The sequence below is a fragment of the Mirounga angustirostris genome, unplaced genomic scaffold, assembly GCF_029215605.1.
Source record: "Mirounga angustirostris isolate CCGP_5_RB_7025 unplaced genomic scaffold, mMirAng1.0.hap1 SCAF_12, whole genome shotgun sequence".
Classification (NCBI taxonomy): Eukaryota; Metazoa; Chordata; class Mammalia; order Carnivora; family Phocidae; genus Mirounga; species Mirounga angustirostris.
Window position 1 is genome coordinate 67598656 of NW_026991720.1, and position 17716 is coordinate 67616371.

The 17716-nt window shown below is 39.7% G+C and overlaps 1 protein-coding gene across 3 annotated transcripts in view; it reads right to left on the minus strand.

Moving 5' to 3' along the window:
* Positions 1-17716, minus strand: part of DYNC1I1 (dynein cytoplasmic 1 intermediate chain 1) — a 317629-nt gene that overhangs the window by 8311 nt on the left and 291602 nt on the right. For all 3 annotated transcript variants that reach the window (XM_064575249.1, XM_045864670.2, XM_064575250.1), the window contains 2 exons: positions 14084-14224; positions 9840-9965 (listed from right to left, as the gene is read on the minus strand). In XM_064575249.1, the coding sequence (XP_064431319.1) occupies positions 9840-9965; positions 14084-14224 (267 nt within the window). The remainder of the gene's footprint in view (positions 1-9839; positions 9966-14083; positions 14225-17716) is intronic.

Sequence of the window (17716 nt, forward strand, 5' to 3'; positions counted from 1 at the left end):
AAAAGAAAGAGTTAATTTACTAAGGCCTACCAATGACCTTGTTCACATTTGTATTAAAATCTCATCATCCTTGGGCGCCTGGGTGGCTCATTGGTTAAGCGACTGCCTTTGGCTCAGGTCATGATCCTGGAGTCCCTGGATTGAGTCCCTGGATCGAGTCCCTGGATCGAGTCCCGCATCGAGTCCCGCATCGGGCTCCCTGCTCGGCGGGGAGTCTGCTTCGTCCTCTGACCCTATCCCCTCTCATGTGTTCTCTCTCTCTCAAATAAATAAATAAAATCTTTAAAAAAAAAAAAATCTCATCATCCTTTTTTCTTGAGAAATCTCTTAAGCGTTATTTTTTTTTTCTATTATTTGGGCCGATCTATTCCTCTGCCCAAAAGCTAGAAAAAGTGCTAAAAACATTGGCTGATGGGCAATAATGGAAAATAAACTTTGTAAACTTCAATTACCACTCTTTTTCCATAACAGATCAAGAAAATGACAGGGGAACGACAAAGCATCTGCTTGCTGCTCAGGCTGCTCTGTCGTCTTAGCTGACCAAACCTATATCCCTTCCCCTCCTGATATTATTAACTGTAGGTTTTCTAGTAAATTCCTAGCAACCACTGCATCTAAGCAGTTTTGACAAAAAGAAAGCTTATTGCTAAACACCTTAAAAACATTTACCAAGGTAATAAAAGAAATGTCATTCCCTCCTACTGAATGTTTGGGCATAAAAGAGGTATTTTTATAATGTAGTTCATGATTTACCATATCTATAGTGTCCAAAAAAAGCACAATGAAAAGAAAGCATTTTTCCAGTGGTTTGACAGCTATTTGAATCAACTGTTAGGCTTTCATTACACTAGTGGCCAATTGCTCACTTCTAAAAGCACAGGAGGGGTGAGGGACTGGGATAGGGAGCGGGGAAGAAGGATGAGCCTTCTTTTTCCAAATATATTTTCTATATATCCCTCTCTGTGCAAATATACTTAAATGGATTCTTTTTTCCTGTCCATCAATCTGTAGCCAACTTGGAGGCTGCACTGTGAATGCTTCACAAGATTCAGCTTTCCCTTAACCTTCAACTTTCCCATATGAGACACTCATTCCCCCAAATACTGATAGAGTGCCTTTTCTGTGCTGGGCACCGGGCTGGGCCAGGTTATCCTGTTCAAATAGACATTCGCTAAGTATCTACTTTTTCAATGTTTCTGTGGACGTGGCACTCTAAACATTAGGAAAACCTTACGGAGGAATGTGATTAACCTAAGGAGGGCTGCCAAACTAAAAAAAAAAAAAAAAAATTTTTTTCTAAATCAAAAGGGTGGCTGGTTTTTAGGCGACTAGAAGATGTTCACTTTTTACCTATGGGTCCTTAATGCTAAGATAAATAAAAATCAAATACTTCACCTAAATGTCGTGAAACTATTGTCTGGCCACGAAGAGAAAGATCTTAGGGAATGGACCACTGATACGTTTTATCTGCCATCCTAAAAAAGTAAGAGTGCAAAATTTCTTCAACAAGGTTAAGCTTTGATATTTCCTAAATGATAAATAATTCATGCTTTAAAATGTAGAAGATGTTCTGATAGCTGACATTCTCAGAAGTTCATGCAAAACTTATTTGAAATTAGGATAGAGTGATTCATTCACTTCCTCGCTTTGCAAGTCCAACCTGTATAGCATAAAATATTTACACATAAGCACGCATAAGCAGATACTTGATTTCATATCATCTTTTAGATACACCAAGAGTAGCACCCATGCCCCTGTAAGAAACAAACAACTCTCCATTTCCATACAGGCCAGTGTTAATCCAGCCTCACAGATGACTGGAGCAGCTTCATGCTCGGCTGGTCTAAGCTGTGATTTGAGGCTACTGTTCTAAGCAGTAATTTTTCAAGATAAAATTTAGCAGTTTTGAAATTCTAAAACTAAACACAATTTTGTCAGCCATAAAAAAATTTTAACACTATAATTAATGACTGCTTCAAAATCCAAACTGCTATTGAAGATGACAGTTTGAAATCACAGAAGAATCATAAGGATGATTAATTATACAAACTGGTACTTGTTTCAGAAGGTTTATATTCATAGGCCATTTATCACCAAAATGGGAATATATGAATTTCATTGAATATTGCAAATTACTATGCACACATTAATTTGGTTTTTATAAAATTAGATATTAGGGTTTTCTTTTCATTGAATCAACTTCTCCGTAATGCATAAAAGTCAGAAGTATTTTCTTATCAATCCAGAAAAAAAAGTGGTTTGAAAAGATATTAATCCTATAAATTCATTTTTATAAACTAATGTACCTGAATAAGCACACTATTTATATAATAATTAGCTTAATTATGATCTTTTACATATATAATTATCAAACTGAAACCCACTGCTACTACATGCACTATGAGTAATTAGAACATTAATTGGAATTAATAGTGCTTTTTCTTTCTTTTTTAAATTAAGCACTTTTCCTAGAAGACATCAAGTTAATACTAAAATTATAATCATACATTTTAACCCAATTATTTTATTTCAAATACATGTAATTTATTATGACAAGAAAATGGGTTAATATATTACTTCAAAGTAGCTTATTTTAGGTAATTATATTAGCACCCCAAATCTGCGCATACACATACGCCTTTGTGCTTTTTGACTCCACTGCACAGTGGTGTGGCGATGGCAATAAAAATTCAGGTAAAAACTGAAAAGTCCCATTGAAAATCCCAATGCTTTGTTTCAATGTCATCAAATATCTAGATATTATCGACACAACTATGTATTTGGATTTGTAGTTTTTATCTGGATGTTTGGCACCACAGAGTAATTTATGCCAAAGTCTTTTCTTTTCCAAGAAGTGTTTGGCATCCGCTAAAGGAAATAATATTGTTTATCCACTGAAGAATAAAGCCAGGACTTGCAAAGACCTTCAAGAATCGAGCAACTTGTGGCCACACTCACTTAAACACCAATGTTTGGGGTGATTCTAACTGGACTTGGGGAAGCTGAGTCCAGCCCCCGCTCTCCCTTCTGGACGCTGCCGCAGCTTGGCCATGCTTTCGGGTTCGTCCTCGGCGGGGGCTGATGGCCTTCCTAAAGCACAATTAAGTGAACTGATTGCACATCCAGTTCTTTTTCATTAAGGGACTCTCATTTGAATTAACCCCCAAATCTCAGTGTAACTTCACATTTTGTGTTCTGCACACCCCTTCCCCGTGGAGGGGGGATGACTTATATTCACGGCACAGACTTCTCCTGGAAAATGGATGCAGTTCCTGTCCTACTGCAAACATGAAGGAGCTCCACAAGGCAAACGATTATTGCCTAAGTGTAATCCACTTAAAAACCAAAAACGTGTTGTATTTATTTTGTGTCACTCAAATTCTTTTGAACTCCCAGCACTTCCAGTTTATCAGATTCCTCTATATTGAACTGCTCTTTAAAGTACAGGAGAGATGGCTCATCTTCTATCCGTCTGCTGGCTGCCTAAGAAAACTGTTGGAGGCACTTTTTAAGAGTCCTTGTACATTACACCTGGACCACCCTTCTGAAGTGTATCACCATAGGCCATTTTTTCCCGTTGGGATCCCAAATAAACTGTCATCCTAATTTTTCATTTCAGCTCTAAAATACACCCAGGCGAACATTTAAATCATGCTTCGCCTTTTCAGCAGGTACGTGTGATCTCTTGTATTCACCTGCACTTTTCCTTTCAAGAATTTTTCAAGACCCTTTTAATATGGTAACAAATGTCAACTTTACTGTATTTATTGAAATCTGTAATAAAATGACTGCTCTTCTCTTAGCCCCCAAGCAGTCATATGTACCCACGTGATCTGAAATGCCGCCACAGTTGAGGGTTACCCTGTCAAGATGAATGCGTGCTTCCTTAAGCAATTAGCGAGTGGGATACCAAACCAATAAAGCTAAGGGCGCTCAGATTTATTCATCTCCCCCAGTCATTTTTAAGTTGCCATTTTCTTTTCCAAGTTCTGCTGTATGCTGAAAATGATTTTGGAGTTTTATCATTTGACTACTGTAGAAATATAATCAGGGATTTGAAACTTATGTGTATTTATCACAACTGAAAACAAAATCTTCCGTGGAAGAGGTTAATGGAAAAAGAAATAACAGGAGGTGGAGGATAAACTGCTTCTTTCAAAACTGGAGCTGCAAACAGCATTCTAACTAATTCAGATAAGCAGCAAACATAGTTGTTAGGGGATATTTATGACAGCCCATCTCTGTGACAGCACTGAAGCATTAACAATAGCAACGGGCTTTCTATAAAACACATCTGCAAGACAGACAGGTAGATCGGCTGACTATCAATCATCAGGACACGTGAATAATTCTATACTCACCGGCCCATGTGCTAGTAAAATCAGCTCCATATATATATAGAAAAGCTTGCTGCTACTCAGTAAAGAGGCCATGGTGGTGAGTAATTCTTATTTTTAATTCTTTACAATATGTGTGTTCACACATCATTTAAAAAATCCAACAATGATTAACCGCTCTCTACGAGTGCATTCTGAAGCAGTATACACTCACCGTTTTCGGGTTATATTTCTGGTTAACTTAGGACTTGTTATCCATGTTTCAGTTAATTGAACAGGATCGTACAGCTCCACAGCAAACAGACTGCATCCCACAGTGTGAAGAGAAAGATCCGCAAAACTTATTCAAGAGTTAGCTTCATCTTTAACTTTACATCTTAGAAAATTTAAATGGTTCGTGCAACCACTGTCTATTTTAATAACTTTTAAGATACACAAACAGAATAAAAATTATAGCCAAATAATAAAAGGGGTCTTCTCTGTCTTTCACTGAATTCACATAACTTCCATTTATGCTAATGGAAGTTAAGCACCTGCTTCACAAAGAAAATAGACCCCTATCTGTGAAAATAAATGTGTACGGTATATTTTCCAGATACAATGCTGAAATCAAGCAACCAAAAATGTGTGCTATATAAACAAAGCATCATGTGGCCTACCTGGAAACACTGCTGTTTTATATTTTACCTCATTAGTCATAGGCCCCAAGAGATGACTCATGCCTTTGCCATTTAAGTGCACAAAAAGGAAAAAAGGGGTTGGGGGTGGGGGATGGACATACTCAATCTGGTGATTTCAGTGAGCTCATACACAACCCTCTATTTACCCCTTCAGAAGTTCAGAATAAATTGCATCAGTAAATCTGGATTCAGGCCACTGCTCTCTGCCATCATCTTAAAAGTCATGGCGGATGAATGTACATAATAGAGGAGGGCATGATCATGGGGGCACTGTGCTGGGACTCCCTGCAGCAGCTGCAGCCTCAGCTGGGACGGGAGATGAGGCAGACGACTGTTAACGACCTGTGACACCAGAGTCCCTTTCTGCAGTGTTCTCCTGGTTGAGTGCCAGGTCTCACAGGAAGCATGTCTACCTGGACTTGAGTGGGGACCTTTCCACTGGCAGTCACAGAAGTCTTTTATCAGGGAGTTCTCGATGATGGTGTGGCAACTGAGTGACAGAGAAAGGCTATCCCTCTCCACTCCAACTGTAGTAGGCATCATAGAGATCTTTCCCAAAACTCTACTATACCTTTGGTTGAACTTACGATATGATCAAAACAAGGGTGTGGGGAGGTGAATGAGAATATCCAGTATGGTTTCAGCTCTATTTCTATGGGCCTCATGGTGTTTATAATCTACAGCCATTGCTCTTCCGATTCAACCTTTTGTTTTTTTTGCCATACTTCCTTCTTTTCCCCTCCCTCCCTTCCTTCCTTCCTTTCTTTTAGAGAGGGAAGTGGGGAAGGGCAGAGGGAGAGGGGGAGAGAGAGAATCTTAAGCAGCCTCCATGCCCAGCATGGAGCCAGACATGGGGCTCGACCTCATGACCCTGAGTTCATGACCTGAGCTGAAATCAAGAGTCTGGTGCTTAACCGACGGAGCCACCTAGGCGCCCACACTTTCAACATTTTTAGAGAGTCTCAAGACAAAGATAAGAAGAAGGTCACACAGCATGTGCTACATATGACCACATTTCTAAAGATTTCTCCTTTTTCCTAATGGTCTAGGTCACGGCCATCATTTCTCATTTCTGATCCGCATCATGAGTGGGATTAAGAGCAACACTCTTGTGGCGAGACTGGCTACTTGTCTCGCAAGGAGCAAAATGAGAATTTTTATTCTGTTTGTGTATCTTAAAAGTTATTAAAATAGACAGTGGTGCCTTGCTGAAAAAGTTCTTAGCAGTTGCAAGACAGTGACAGCCAAGCAATAAAGGAAGCTCAGGGATCCTCTATGCCCCGGGCCTGTGGGATGGCCCAGCTGACAGAAGCATGAAGCCAGCCTCGCTCCGGGAATAGGACCCTGGTGAGAGAGAACCTGCCGCCCCCTCCTCACTCCTCAAATCAACCAGGGACAAATGAATGTGAGGTCTCTTCCCACAGACAGACACCTCTTGAGTGGACTGCGGTCTCAAAGAAAATGGATCAACAAAGTATACTCTAAAAACTGCCACTTACTTTCCCGTACAGATTGTGGTATTAGGCTTGTTTAAAACTGTTTCATCTTCTTCCCTAGAGGGTTCCATAAAGCAAGATTTTCCATCCAAAGGCCAGCATGACCCTGGTGAGGGGTTCAGTTTTAATGGGGACCAGAGGACCAATTCTGAATACAGATAACAGGAGCATAGTCTCCTGGCAATTTGATCCTCAAGGCCATCTTTTTTCTCCTCTTCTATATTTTCTCCTTTTTAAATCACTTCCTGCTCAAACCCCTTCCCTCTCGTCAGCCATGCACCAGTCTTAGATTTGACCTCAAATTCTAAATGGGGCCAGCTTGCTGTGAAGGCACTCTGTCTGGCTTTCTGCAGTTCAGGTGATTCGGAAGGCTGAGGAGCCACTGTTTAGAGGGCGCCCTTCTCCTCTAAGTACAGCTATGCTCTGTCAGTCCTAGGCTGGTGAACGGGACAGCAGTAATTACAATAATGGCGGCACTTGCCCATGAAGTGAGCTACCATCTCTCAGAAGTGGGCTTCAGCTAAGCTCCGCTTCCCTTTATGTACATGGAGACTCTATACAGAGTTCGCCATGAGAGATTTAGAATAGGTTATATAGATGAGCAAAAAGGAAAGAGCCTCTCCCCTTTACCTTTCCCCAGAAATAAATATGAACTAAATTTGTAAATACCTTACAAAAGTATTTAGGGTAAAAAAAAAAACCCCAAAGCTATAGTTAAGACAAAATTATCTTGTTAAGTCTGAGTTTTTCTGAGCTATAGATGGCTTTGTTTATGACGAAACCATACAGAAAGAACTGTTAAATGTATAAGCCTGTCCTGATTTTTTGGCCATTCAGGGAAGGGCTAGAAGATTATATAATATTACCTACTCTCAATAAAATAGTATATCCTTTTTTGGCCGGGTAGTGAATTTGTAGGGATAAACAACCCTACAAATTGTTTGGCCTATTATGTGGCACAGAGATTTTTCTATAGCCTGTCTCGACTCCAGACAATAGACAAGACTGGCCTATAGCTACAGACATTTCTATAGTCTGTCATATCACTTAGAAAAGTAAGAGCAATAATACAAAAATGAAAACCAGCCTGACCTGCCACTACAATAGTAGAAATATGAGCATAACAACACTTCACAATTTAGGAATGATGATAGCAACCTAGAGAGAAGTTGTAGCAGCCATGTATCAGCCAAGGCAACTTCTACAAAATCATGTATCCTCCTAAAATATGAGTCATATTCAAGTAATCCTGCCACAGGCTATAAAATCACTTTGTTACAGAAAATTCTGTATATACATCATATCCTGTTTTCTCATATGGTATAATATATATATATATTTGTTATCTATATGTAACAGAGCACAGAGTACTGCCTACATCCAGGGTGTTTTATATATATATAATACCTGTGATCAACATACAGGCTTTCAAAAGGCCTTTCTTGAAATAAACCAGATTGTTAAACTATTCTACTTTTCATCCCTCTTGGACAAAACAGTTAATGCTGCATATGATCTTAAGAGAGTTAAGGGACATTATGTATAATAAGAAAGGGAGGTGGAGAAAAGTTTAAATTTCATCTATTTTTCTGCCATTTCATCTCTGAGCATGTCTCCACATCTATTTCTCTCCCACAATTACACTTGTTATAAACAAAAGAGAGAAAGAAAAAAAGAAACCTTGTTTTTTTTTTTTTTTTAAATTCCTCTTCACTAGCTTTTTAATTTTTTAGTAAATGAACTTAATGAGGAGTATTTGTTTTTATTGTTGCTTAGGTTTATCTTGATGGAGACAATGAAAAAGATGCATTGACTATAAAGAATAATCTTTGAAGAAAATATTGCTGTAAAACCATAGGCAATATTTTTGATTCAGAGGGTATTCTGTTTCCCAAAGACTCCAAACTACGTCAATAGTCACCAGACCATTTGCATCTTCACCACTGGGGATGAATATTAACCGAGTCTTTGTTGCTGTCGGGATGACTCAGTTTGTGGCATCAGGAGTAGTTAAGGGGGTGTCTAATGAACTTGATAACATGCAGGAAAACAGAGATTTCCTGTATTTTTCTTAGGGTTGTACTTCCCCAAATAGAAACCTCCCATCTATAAAGTCCTTCAGTTTCTCTTTCTGGCTGAATTAAGAGCAACAACAACAACAACACCACCTAGTTTGTTTCAACATAATCGACTCCAACATACAGAAGTATATAATGTATCATCAAAGGTTCCGGTGTAGAACAAACCATCTGGGACAGCCAAATTTACAGAATGCCAACCGAGGAAACCATACAGAACCCTTCTCGGTGAGATCAGCTAAGTCCCTCCACCAGGCAGGCACAGAGTACTGCCTACGTCCAGGGTGTTCCACATACAAATATGGTATATTTCCTCCCTGGAATGCAAATTCTAGATTCATATTACACCAGAATAGCATTACACAGCGCTCTTGTTTTGTTTTGCTTGAAAGTTCAATATTTTGTCTTTAAGGAAAAAATTCTTTAACGTCATTGCAGATGAAGGTTTTTGTCAACACTTTCCGATTTAGTAAAAATAAACAGATACGTTTAAGTACAATTGATTGGTAATGTAATATTAAAAATAGTATAAAAATTTAAAGAGATTTATCTGAAATGAAAAGTACAGATTTTTCCCCTTTCATATGTGCCATGATATTTAGGAATACTTCATTTATCACGTAATAAGATATACTGGAGCTATATATTCCATATAATAACTTCAGATATCATGAAAATGGTACCAATTTCTGATTCTCCTCAGCCACTTTAGTATATGAGCTGCTGAAGGGAGCACAACCTCAGCCTCTTTAATTGGCTACATTTTAACTGAAGAGTAATAGTATACATTTTAACTGAACATAATGAAAACCTGACTTTGTTTGTTCAACAAGTTCCCACTCCAATGCTAGCATAATGAATGTGACAAACTCATTTCATTCTCATAAAATTGGTGGGAAGTGCCATGCTTCCTCACAGGATAGCTGGGAATTCAACAGCACTCTGAAAGAGCCTGGATCATTAACTAAAGTGTCCTGTGTGTGGAGACAGAAGACCAAATTAGGCCCTAAGGAGGCCTTAGCAAACTCCCACTGAAGTCAATGGCAATTTGCAAACGCACTCAAGCGGGCTCTTGTGGCCCACAGGTCTTGTCGATAATTTCACTAGGTCTTTAAACTAGACATACAAGTAAAAAAAAAAAAAAGAAAGAAAAGAAAGAAAGAAAGAAAGAAAAGAAAAACCCAAAAAACAAAAACACACACACACAACCAAAAACACCCAAACCCACAAACCAAAAAATACAGGTACCTCTCCAACGTCGTAGATCCAAATCCGGCCTTCTGAGTCTCCAACGGCAACTTCTTTGCCAGCTTGAGCCCAACGCACACGGTTTAGGGCAGAAGCCCCCTCAATGGCCACACTTGCTGTTGGAACCTGTCAAAGGAGTTACAACAGCAACAAAGAATCTCTGAATATGAATTTAGATAAACAAATTCACAATGATACGTTTAACTGGTGAGTCACCACTGCCTTCACGTGCATGAAGTAATATACATCCCTTGTGCAGGGGTAAAAGGATTCATTGTTCTTAAATCATATGCTCCACTGAATTAAGGGGTAGAGAGGAGACACTTTAACAAAAAAAGAAAAGCAGGAGAGTCTTTTTCCACAGTCAATGGGCAGTGAGTGACAAATACTTCTCCGGATTATGCAGGGTGTCCATCCAACATACAAACACAGCACCTGAATGAGATATTTCTTGATCGGGTCATGATTTATGGATCGATGGAGAGAGAGATTTCAGGATTTACCAAAATTAAAGATACTATAAAAGGCAGGAAGGGGGGTTTATGTTGGAATAAAGGTCATATTAGTATGTGTCTTCAGGGAAAAAATATGTATTGATCCCTCAAAACCTCATCGGGGAGGGGATGATCAGAAGAAGAAAAAATGCAGGTGGCAAAACTTCAAAAGCTCGAATTCTCTTTCTTTTTTTTTTTTCTTCCTGTTTTCCCCCTTCCTGTCAGTAGCAGGGTGGGTGAAGCACTAACTTTGGAAATGCCCCTAAGGTGATGTCCTGAGGGACTGCAACACCTGTTTGTAGAAGTCTCCTCCCCTCTCCTTCAGTCAACACTGCAATCTGCCAATGTGGGGAATCACTATCATACTTAACTATTAAAATGACCCAGAGGTGCTGAAATGGAACCTGCAGAATTTGTTACAAGAACCCTCGTGTTGGGAAAGGATGTTTGTGGGTCTCCCCCTCTTCTATCCACAGTGGTGTAAACTCTGGTCTTTAGGTTTGGAGGTTTATAACTGATAGGAAGATCAGATATCTGAGCCTTCTACAAGAATGCTGACTAGGAAATGACAAGAGACCATTAAAAAAGGAAGAGTAAATCTCGAAACAAAAAGAAAAAAAAATACAGTGAGAAGTGGGTCCTAGAGACCATCTCACGCCACTGTTGAAGACCTGGGTCTACTAGACAGGTCATTTCAGGATGGGAACCTGACATGGATGTGCCTTAGCTCTCCCGGCATTCTGCGAGTCAGGGAACTGAAACCATCTGTTTATGGGAGATTATTGACCCAATATCTATCTTTAAAATAGCAATAAAAACTCCATCATATGTAAGAATCTATGTTTAAACTTAATCTTGAAATCAATAAAAATTCTTTTACTGGCTTAAATCACTGTATATCAGCTGTGAGCAAAAATGTAAAACAAAAGTCCTCAACTCATTTATCTTTTTTGAAAAAATACACAATTTCAACAATAAAGGTATCTGCTGTGCAGGCTGGAGCTTGAATTTTTAACCAAACCTTTCAAAGGCCAAAACAATGTGAATTTAGATGGGCCATAATTCTGTCAATATGCTTTATTATTAGTGTGCTACTCAGAAAACAAATCAGAGATTCAGCTACACAGTTTTCAGACTTAGTTTTTAACACCATAATTTAGGGAGATTGTGCAGGATCATACTTTACCTAACTCTGTTCGGTATCAGATTTTGTCAATGAATAATCTCAAAGATTGAATAAAAATGTTGACTCTTAATATGAGTATGTTAAAAAGCTAATCACTCAAACTGATTTCTGATACATTTTAAATTATGCCTAATACATTTTAAAGAATCTTATTTATTGAGAAGTAGTATAGCAAACTGGGACAATTAATATTTTAACCATTTAAAAATACCTTTTCAAATATTATAAATGGTAAAAAAAATGACTATCACAACCTATAATATGTGCTAGAAAATTATCAAATGCCAAAGGAAATGATAAAATATATTTTATTAGTTTGATCGATAATGACCTTTCAAAAGTTGATGAATCTTTAGTGAAAATAATGCATATATTGAGTCTAACTTCTGTACTTTGGTTTCACAGTTATTTTCATATTTTTTTAAGGCTTAATCATTCTAATTGCAAAAACAAGGATATATACAGCATAAATTACTACATAGTGTGGAGGTCAGTAATATTGAGGTAGATGAATATGAACTATCTTTGCATAGGAACAACTAGGATAACTTGGTCTAAAGATACGGTCATTTCAACAACAGCAACGAATCACACTGGGAATTCAGGTTCTTTCTCTTTCTTTTTTACACAAATCTAAATCCTAATCTGAGAAGTGTTTGAAAAATCTTGTTCAATTTGATCGAAGGCAAAAATGATCTGAGAGGTTAAAAAAGGGTTCAGTTCATTACTGGATTTGAATCAGATTCGATATATCTACTGTTATTCTGAAAGCAGAATTATGTTTACCACAAAACTAAGCAATTTGCATGCCCCATAATGATTTTAAAAAAATGTTTAGCTATAAAACTCTTAATGTGGTTGTGCCTTGATACCTAGAGAAAGAGAAGGGAAAAATTACATTTGGCAGTGTTGACACTTTGATTTCATTTTACCTAAAAAGCAGACTAAAAACAAAACAAAACCAGTTACATAGGAAGTATTAAGGAGCGTGTAGAACACTCACCCCGCTGCAACATAGTGGGGTATCACCTAAACATCACTTCTACTAGATCTGATTTCTGATATGGGGGGAGGGGGGCCTCCTAAGCCAACCTGGAAAACGTGTGTTTTTTGGTTGCCTTAAGTGAATGAGTTTATTCCAGCAGGTAGAAACAATATGCTTTTAATCAACAGTGATGAAAGACTTTGGGAAACCATCACAATGTCGAATAATAATGCATCTTTCTATGAAAAGTAATGTTATGAACATTCCAACATCCAAATGATGGGCATCGCATGTATCCATGACTTTTGATCATTTTCAAAGATGCTTCATTAGTAACTCTTCCCTTTGTCACATAGTTCTTGTAGCCAAAAGAAAACACAGACTTAAATTGAAATATTTTCAAAAGATAACCATTTGGCAGTGGCCAAAGGTGTATGTAATTTTGCGAGATTCAACGGCTCGATAGTAACACCTGAGGGATATTTCCCTGTCCGCTCCCACAAAAAATACTAGGGGAGCCTCCTCCTCATATCCTCCAGCTGTAGGCTTCCTAATTAAAAAGGCTGAGCTGCTTCCTGCTCAAAACACTTCAAAAGACCTTTCTCTTGTTCTCCACTTGACATGTAGTTTGCTGTACTTACTCCCTTACCTGTCCCTTCTTATTTATGGAGAGCTGCCCTGAATCAGAAGCCAGGAAGTGATGAAGAGACCATTTTATTTTAGTAAATTGAAGGACATTTAATATTCATGTTAAAAAAAAAAAAGACACCACAAAAAAACCCCAAGTAGCTGAATTAGCACCTCAGTAATTTTAAGGGTGTGGGAAAAGGGGAAAATGCACATGGCATGATTTTTTAAAACATAAATATATATAGCATAATTTTTAAAACGAGTATCTCCTTACCGTTAATTCCCTTTTGAAAAAAAATGGGCCACTTCTCACTTGGGAAGTACTCTAAATGTGACACGTTGAAATCCCACTTTTTCTTTTTTAAACACTAAGTTTAACGGACATGTTCAGAGTTACAAACTACTGTGAAAGTCTGCCTGTAAGTTCAATATTTTAGACAAGGATTATTAACCTTGTAAAAATCAAATGGAAGATCGATCTAAACATAAACAGTCAACAGAGTTCTCTCTTACGGATTTAAAAGCGTGCGAATAGCAAACACTGACAAATAACCCTTTTTAAAAACTCAGTCTCAAGTCAGCGTCCACAAAAGCTGACTTTTCCAAGTGCTTGCCAATAGTTATTTCAACGCCGCTCTGAAATATGCCTGTGTGTCCCTTCGCATAGGGAAAGGCAGGACACACATCATTCTGCTCTTTGCAAAGAAGGGTCGTCAATTAATCGTCCAGGATCTGCCAGGGGTGGCGGATGAAGGGAGATGAAATGCCTGCGGGCCGGTGCATCCGCCCATTCCCTGCAGAGCAGTCGAGGGTGGGGGTCGGCAGCCCAGCTGCAACTGGAGGGTCGGTCCAAAAAAGGCCGTGCCGCACGGAGAGAGGGGGAGACGGAGAGAGGCCGGCGGCGCCCTCCTCCCAGCCCTCCCGCCCGGGCGCCTGCGCCGCCGCTCACCTCGGTGTCATTGTTGAGGTTCCAGAGGTCCAGGCGCCCCATCCCGTCCACGCAGGCAAAGAGCGCGGGATGCACGGGGGACCACATGACATCGTACACATAGTCTGCATTGTCTTCAAAGGAGTAGAGCGGCTTGTTGTGCTGCAAAGCAGAGAGAGCGTGAAGACTCGGTGGCGCTGCCGCCGCCTCGGGCTGTCTAGCGAGCCTAATTAAAAACTTTGCACATTCGCAAAGTGTCATAAAACTGCCCGAGATGAAAGTCCTCGAAAAGGTGAACCGCAGCTTTAATGTGACTAGAACTGTCCAGTGGCATAAATAAATACCGGGGGGCGGCTGGGGGGGAAGGGGGCACTCTTAAGGGGCTGGGGCCCGGGACCTGCGGGGGAGGCGGTTTCAGACACAGGCGGACGAGACATTATATGCAGGTGGACGCGGCCGCCCCGGAGCTCGGAATCCTCGCTCGGGTTCGCTCCCCGAGTCGCGCCGTGCCGGAACCCCACGGCCGTCCGCCCGCGGGGCTCACACCCGCCCGAATGCTCTGGAAGCCCAGGCAGGCCCGGGCCGCCCCGGACCTTTCGCACGGAAGGCAACGCCCGCCACCTCGTGGCCGTTGTCTGTAGCTGCAAGTCGGCTTCCAGGCCGACTCTGGGCCACATTCATACTTTTTAATGGTTCCTTCGCGGCGGGAAGGAGAACATGCTTTGGAGGGATTTGTAGCTCTTCTGGGAGGTTAAAAATCTTGCGGTTCTAAGAGCCTTAGTTTCTCTGCCTACTCAGGTGGACTGGTGTGGCTCCATGGAGAAATCCCTGAACCTTCACAGAAGATGAACCACATTTTCTAGATCACACAGTATTTCCAGCAGCCCTGAAATTGGTGTTTTGGGTGAATGTATTAGCACACCCCCATTGCATACAAATGCTTCCACTCCAGAGGGATACACTAAATTAAAATGGCACTCTTGATTTCCAGTGAATACTGTCACATCAAAATAGCACAGAAGTCAGACGCAAGTTTGAAAGTACACCAGAAATAAAATGTAATTGGACTTCATGAATTATTCATTCCATCTGGCTTGTCTTATTCTAATTTCTGCATAATGGCTTTACTAATCCCTGATCAATTAATGTAAAATGAAATTTAAATGATAATGAAAGCCCTAGAGATAAAAGAAATTAAGTATTCTTATATCCTCTGACAGAAATCTAAACAATGGGAGTTTTTTTCCACAATGTCTTCTTCATCCAGTCAGCTGTCTGTATTCTCTTCATGGGTTCGACTAAATGCCTGTGCAGGCCAGAGTAATAAGACCAAAAAATATAATACATAATATGAACAATCAAATCTTTTATGCACGGAATGTGCAAAGAACGTATCTGTAGGGAACAGCTCCAAATATTAGAGCAAACTCCCGAAGTGTACCGTTAGCAAAGGTAAAATGCACAGAATGCATATGCTGAAATGGAAGTGAGAAAAATCAGGAGAAGACAAAAACCTAGAGCAAAGGTTTGTGAAGGTAGTAACTATAAGTGATTTCTCTTTCCATGAATTCTATTGCTTTGGCATTGCTCAGAATTGAACACAATTACAATACTGGTAAAGCAACACAGACTTTAGATGGGCCACTGCATACGAGGGGGGTAGGTAGCAGAGGCGTGAGATGTGTTTTATTTGCAAAAAGTGTCTAATGGGTGAGTAATTTGAAAAAGGACATATGATAATGGAACCTCAAAAAAGAATTAAGTGGACATTAGCCTTACAGTTTTGTACTTTAATATTCTGTAACTCTTTTACGCCAGAATGTTTATTATAAACCATGCCTGCAGTGTGATTTCAAGGCAAAATTATTTGCCAAATTGCTATTTACGGAGCTTCTTGCTTTCTCTCGTGCTTTGGACTAGGTGATTGTCCAGAGAATCTGAATATCCAGTGACACCTTAAAGTGGCATGATTGTATCATTATTCCTTACTGAGATGGAGTAGCTGGTCCTTCACTGACCACTTGTGAATATTAAATTGTAACTCTGAGTAAAAGACTATTCCCGCCCCAAACGCTTGATGTTATAGCTAGTCAGTCACTATTTGTTAAAGCACATTTTACTTCAAGTCAAAGGGTGGAAAACACATGCTTTAAAAAGTAAATTCTTTCAGTATCCTCTTTCAGTAACCCAGCTGGGTATACGGAGGTCTAGATAGAGACACATCCCGACATGCATGAAACATATCATATCCACAGTCCTTGTTTTGATCAATTATAAAACCACCTGACCTTTAAACAGTCATTTACTAGAAAGCTGATACTATTTGATACATTAGTTCTCCCAAGAAATTATCCTGTTAATCTCTACTTTGTTTCTTTCCTCTTTTCTTTTAGTTGCTATTTCTGTGAGAAACTTAGTCAAAACTGTCATATGTCCTGGAAACCACTTTTTAAGCATCTGGAAATAACAGCCATTGTTCATGTTACCAAAATCCAATTTTCCCGTGTTTAGTAGGATTGTGTTGAAATGCTATTACTGTCTAGGTTTTCCTCCAACTTCCTCATCACCCCCGACCCTCAAGATTGAACCTCCCATTATAAAAATCACAGGCACGTTATTCTGGGTTACAGTATGTGTATGTTTAGGGGAAGGAAGAAGGGCTTAGGTTTTCAAAGGCTTTGTTTTAACCTTGATAAATGCACAGGTTGGGAAAGTCTTGGTCAGGACTGAGCCCACTGTCAGGATACCAAGCGGACTGAAAGCGAGGAACCACTAGTTGCCAAGGATAACACTCTAAGCTCTCGGCATAGGCTAATTAATGCCCCTCTTCCATCCTTAAGCAGTGCTATTTTGAACAGTAATTGTACTTTTTTTTTGAGAAAGGAATTCTTCATTCTTTTTTATTTGGGGCTCAAAGGGTAATCTGAAAGCCCCATTAAAAATTTGGCGATGGGGATGAAGGAGGAGGGCATTTGTGATGAGCACCGGGTGATGTATGGAGGTGCTGAATCCCTGAATTGTACACCTGAAACTTATATAGCACCATATGTGAACTAGCTGGAATTAAAATAAAAACTTTAAAATGTTATACACAGCTACCCACGTACTGCATGTGTGACAAGTGCCAATGAAACAAAACCCCCAAATATCCAGATGCGGATCAGCTTGACTTTCATGCCCTGGCTCTCAAACAGCCCAGAGAAGCAGGCTAGCAGTCACCTCCCAGCCAGACCCGGAGGGCAGTGAAGGGTAAATTGTTGGGTGTCTGCCGTGCACGACTCTATACACACATTGTCTAATTTAATCCGCATAAAATATCAGTGAGGTAGACGGTATTTACAGAAAAGAAAATTATAGTTCAGGAAACTTAGGTAGCTTTCTCAAGGCCACAGAGGTTGTAAGTGGTGGAGTGGAGTTGGCTTTGGTTCTCTGGTTTTCCTAGCTGTTAAGCACATCCTCTATTTGCTGGAACCACGTGGTCCTCTATGAAACACAGCAATGGTCTTCGGTCTTCATAGCACAAACAATAGCCCTGGTACCTGTTGTTCCAGTCCATTCAACTGATATTTACTAAGCACACCGTGTAACTTGTAGGAAGGGTTAAAAAATATCATGGAACATTTATCTCATTTCCTGAATTGATCATTAATAATC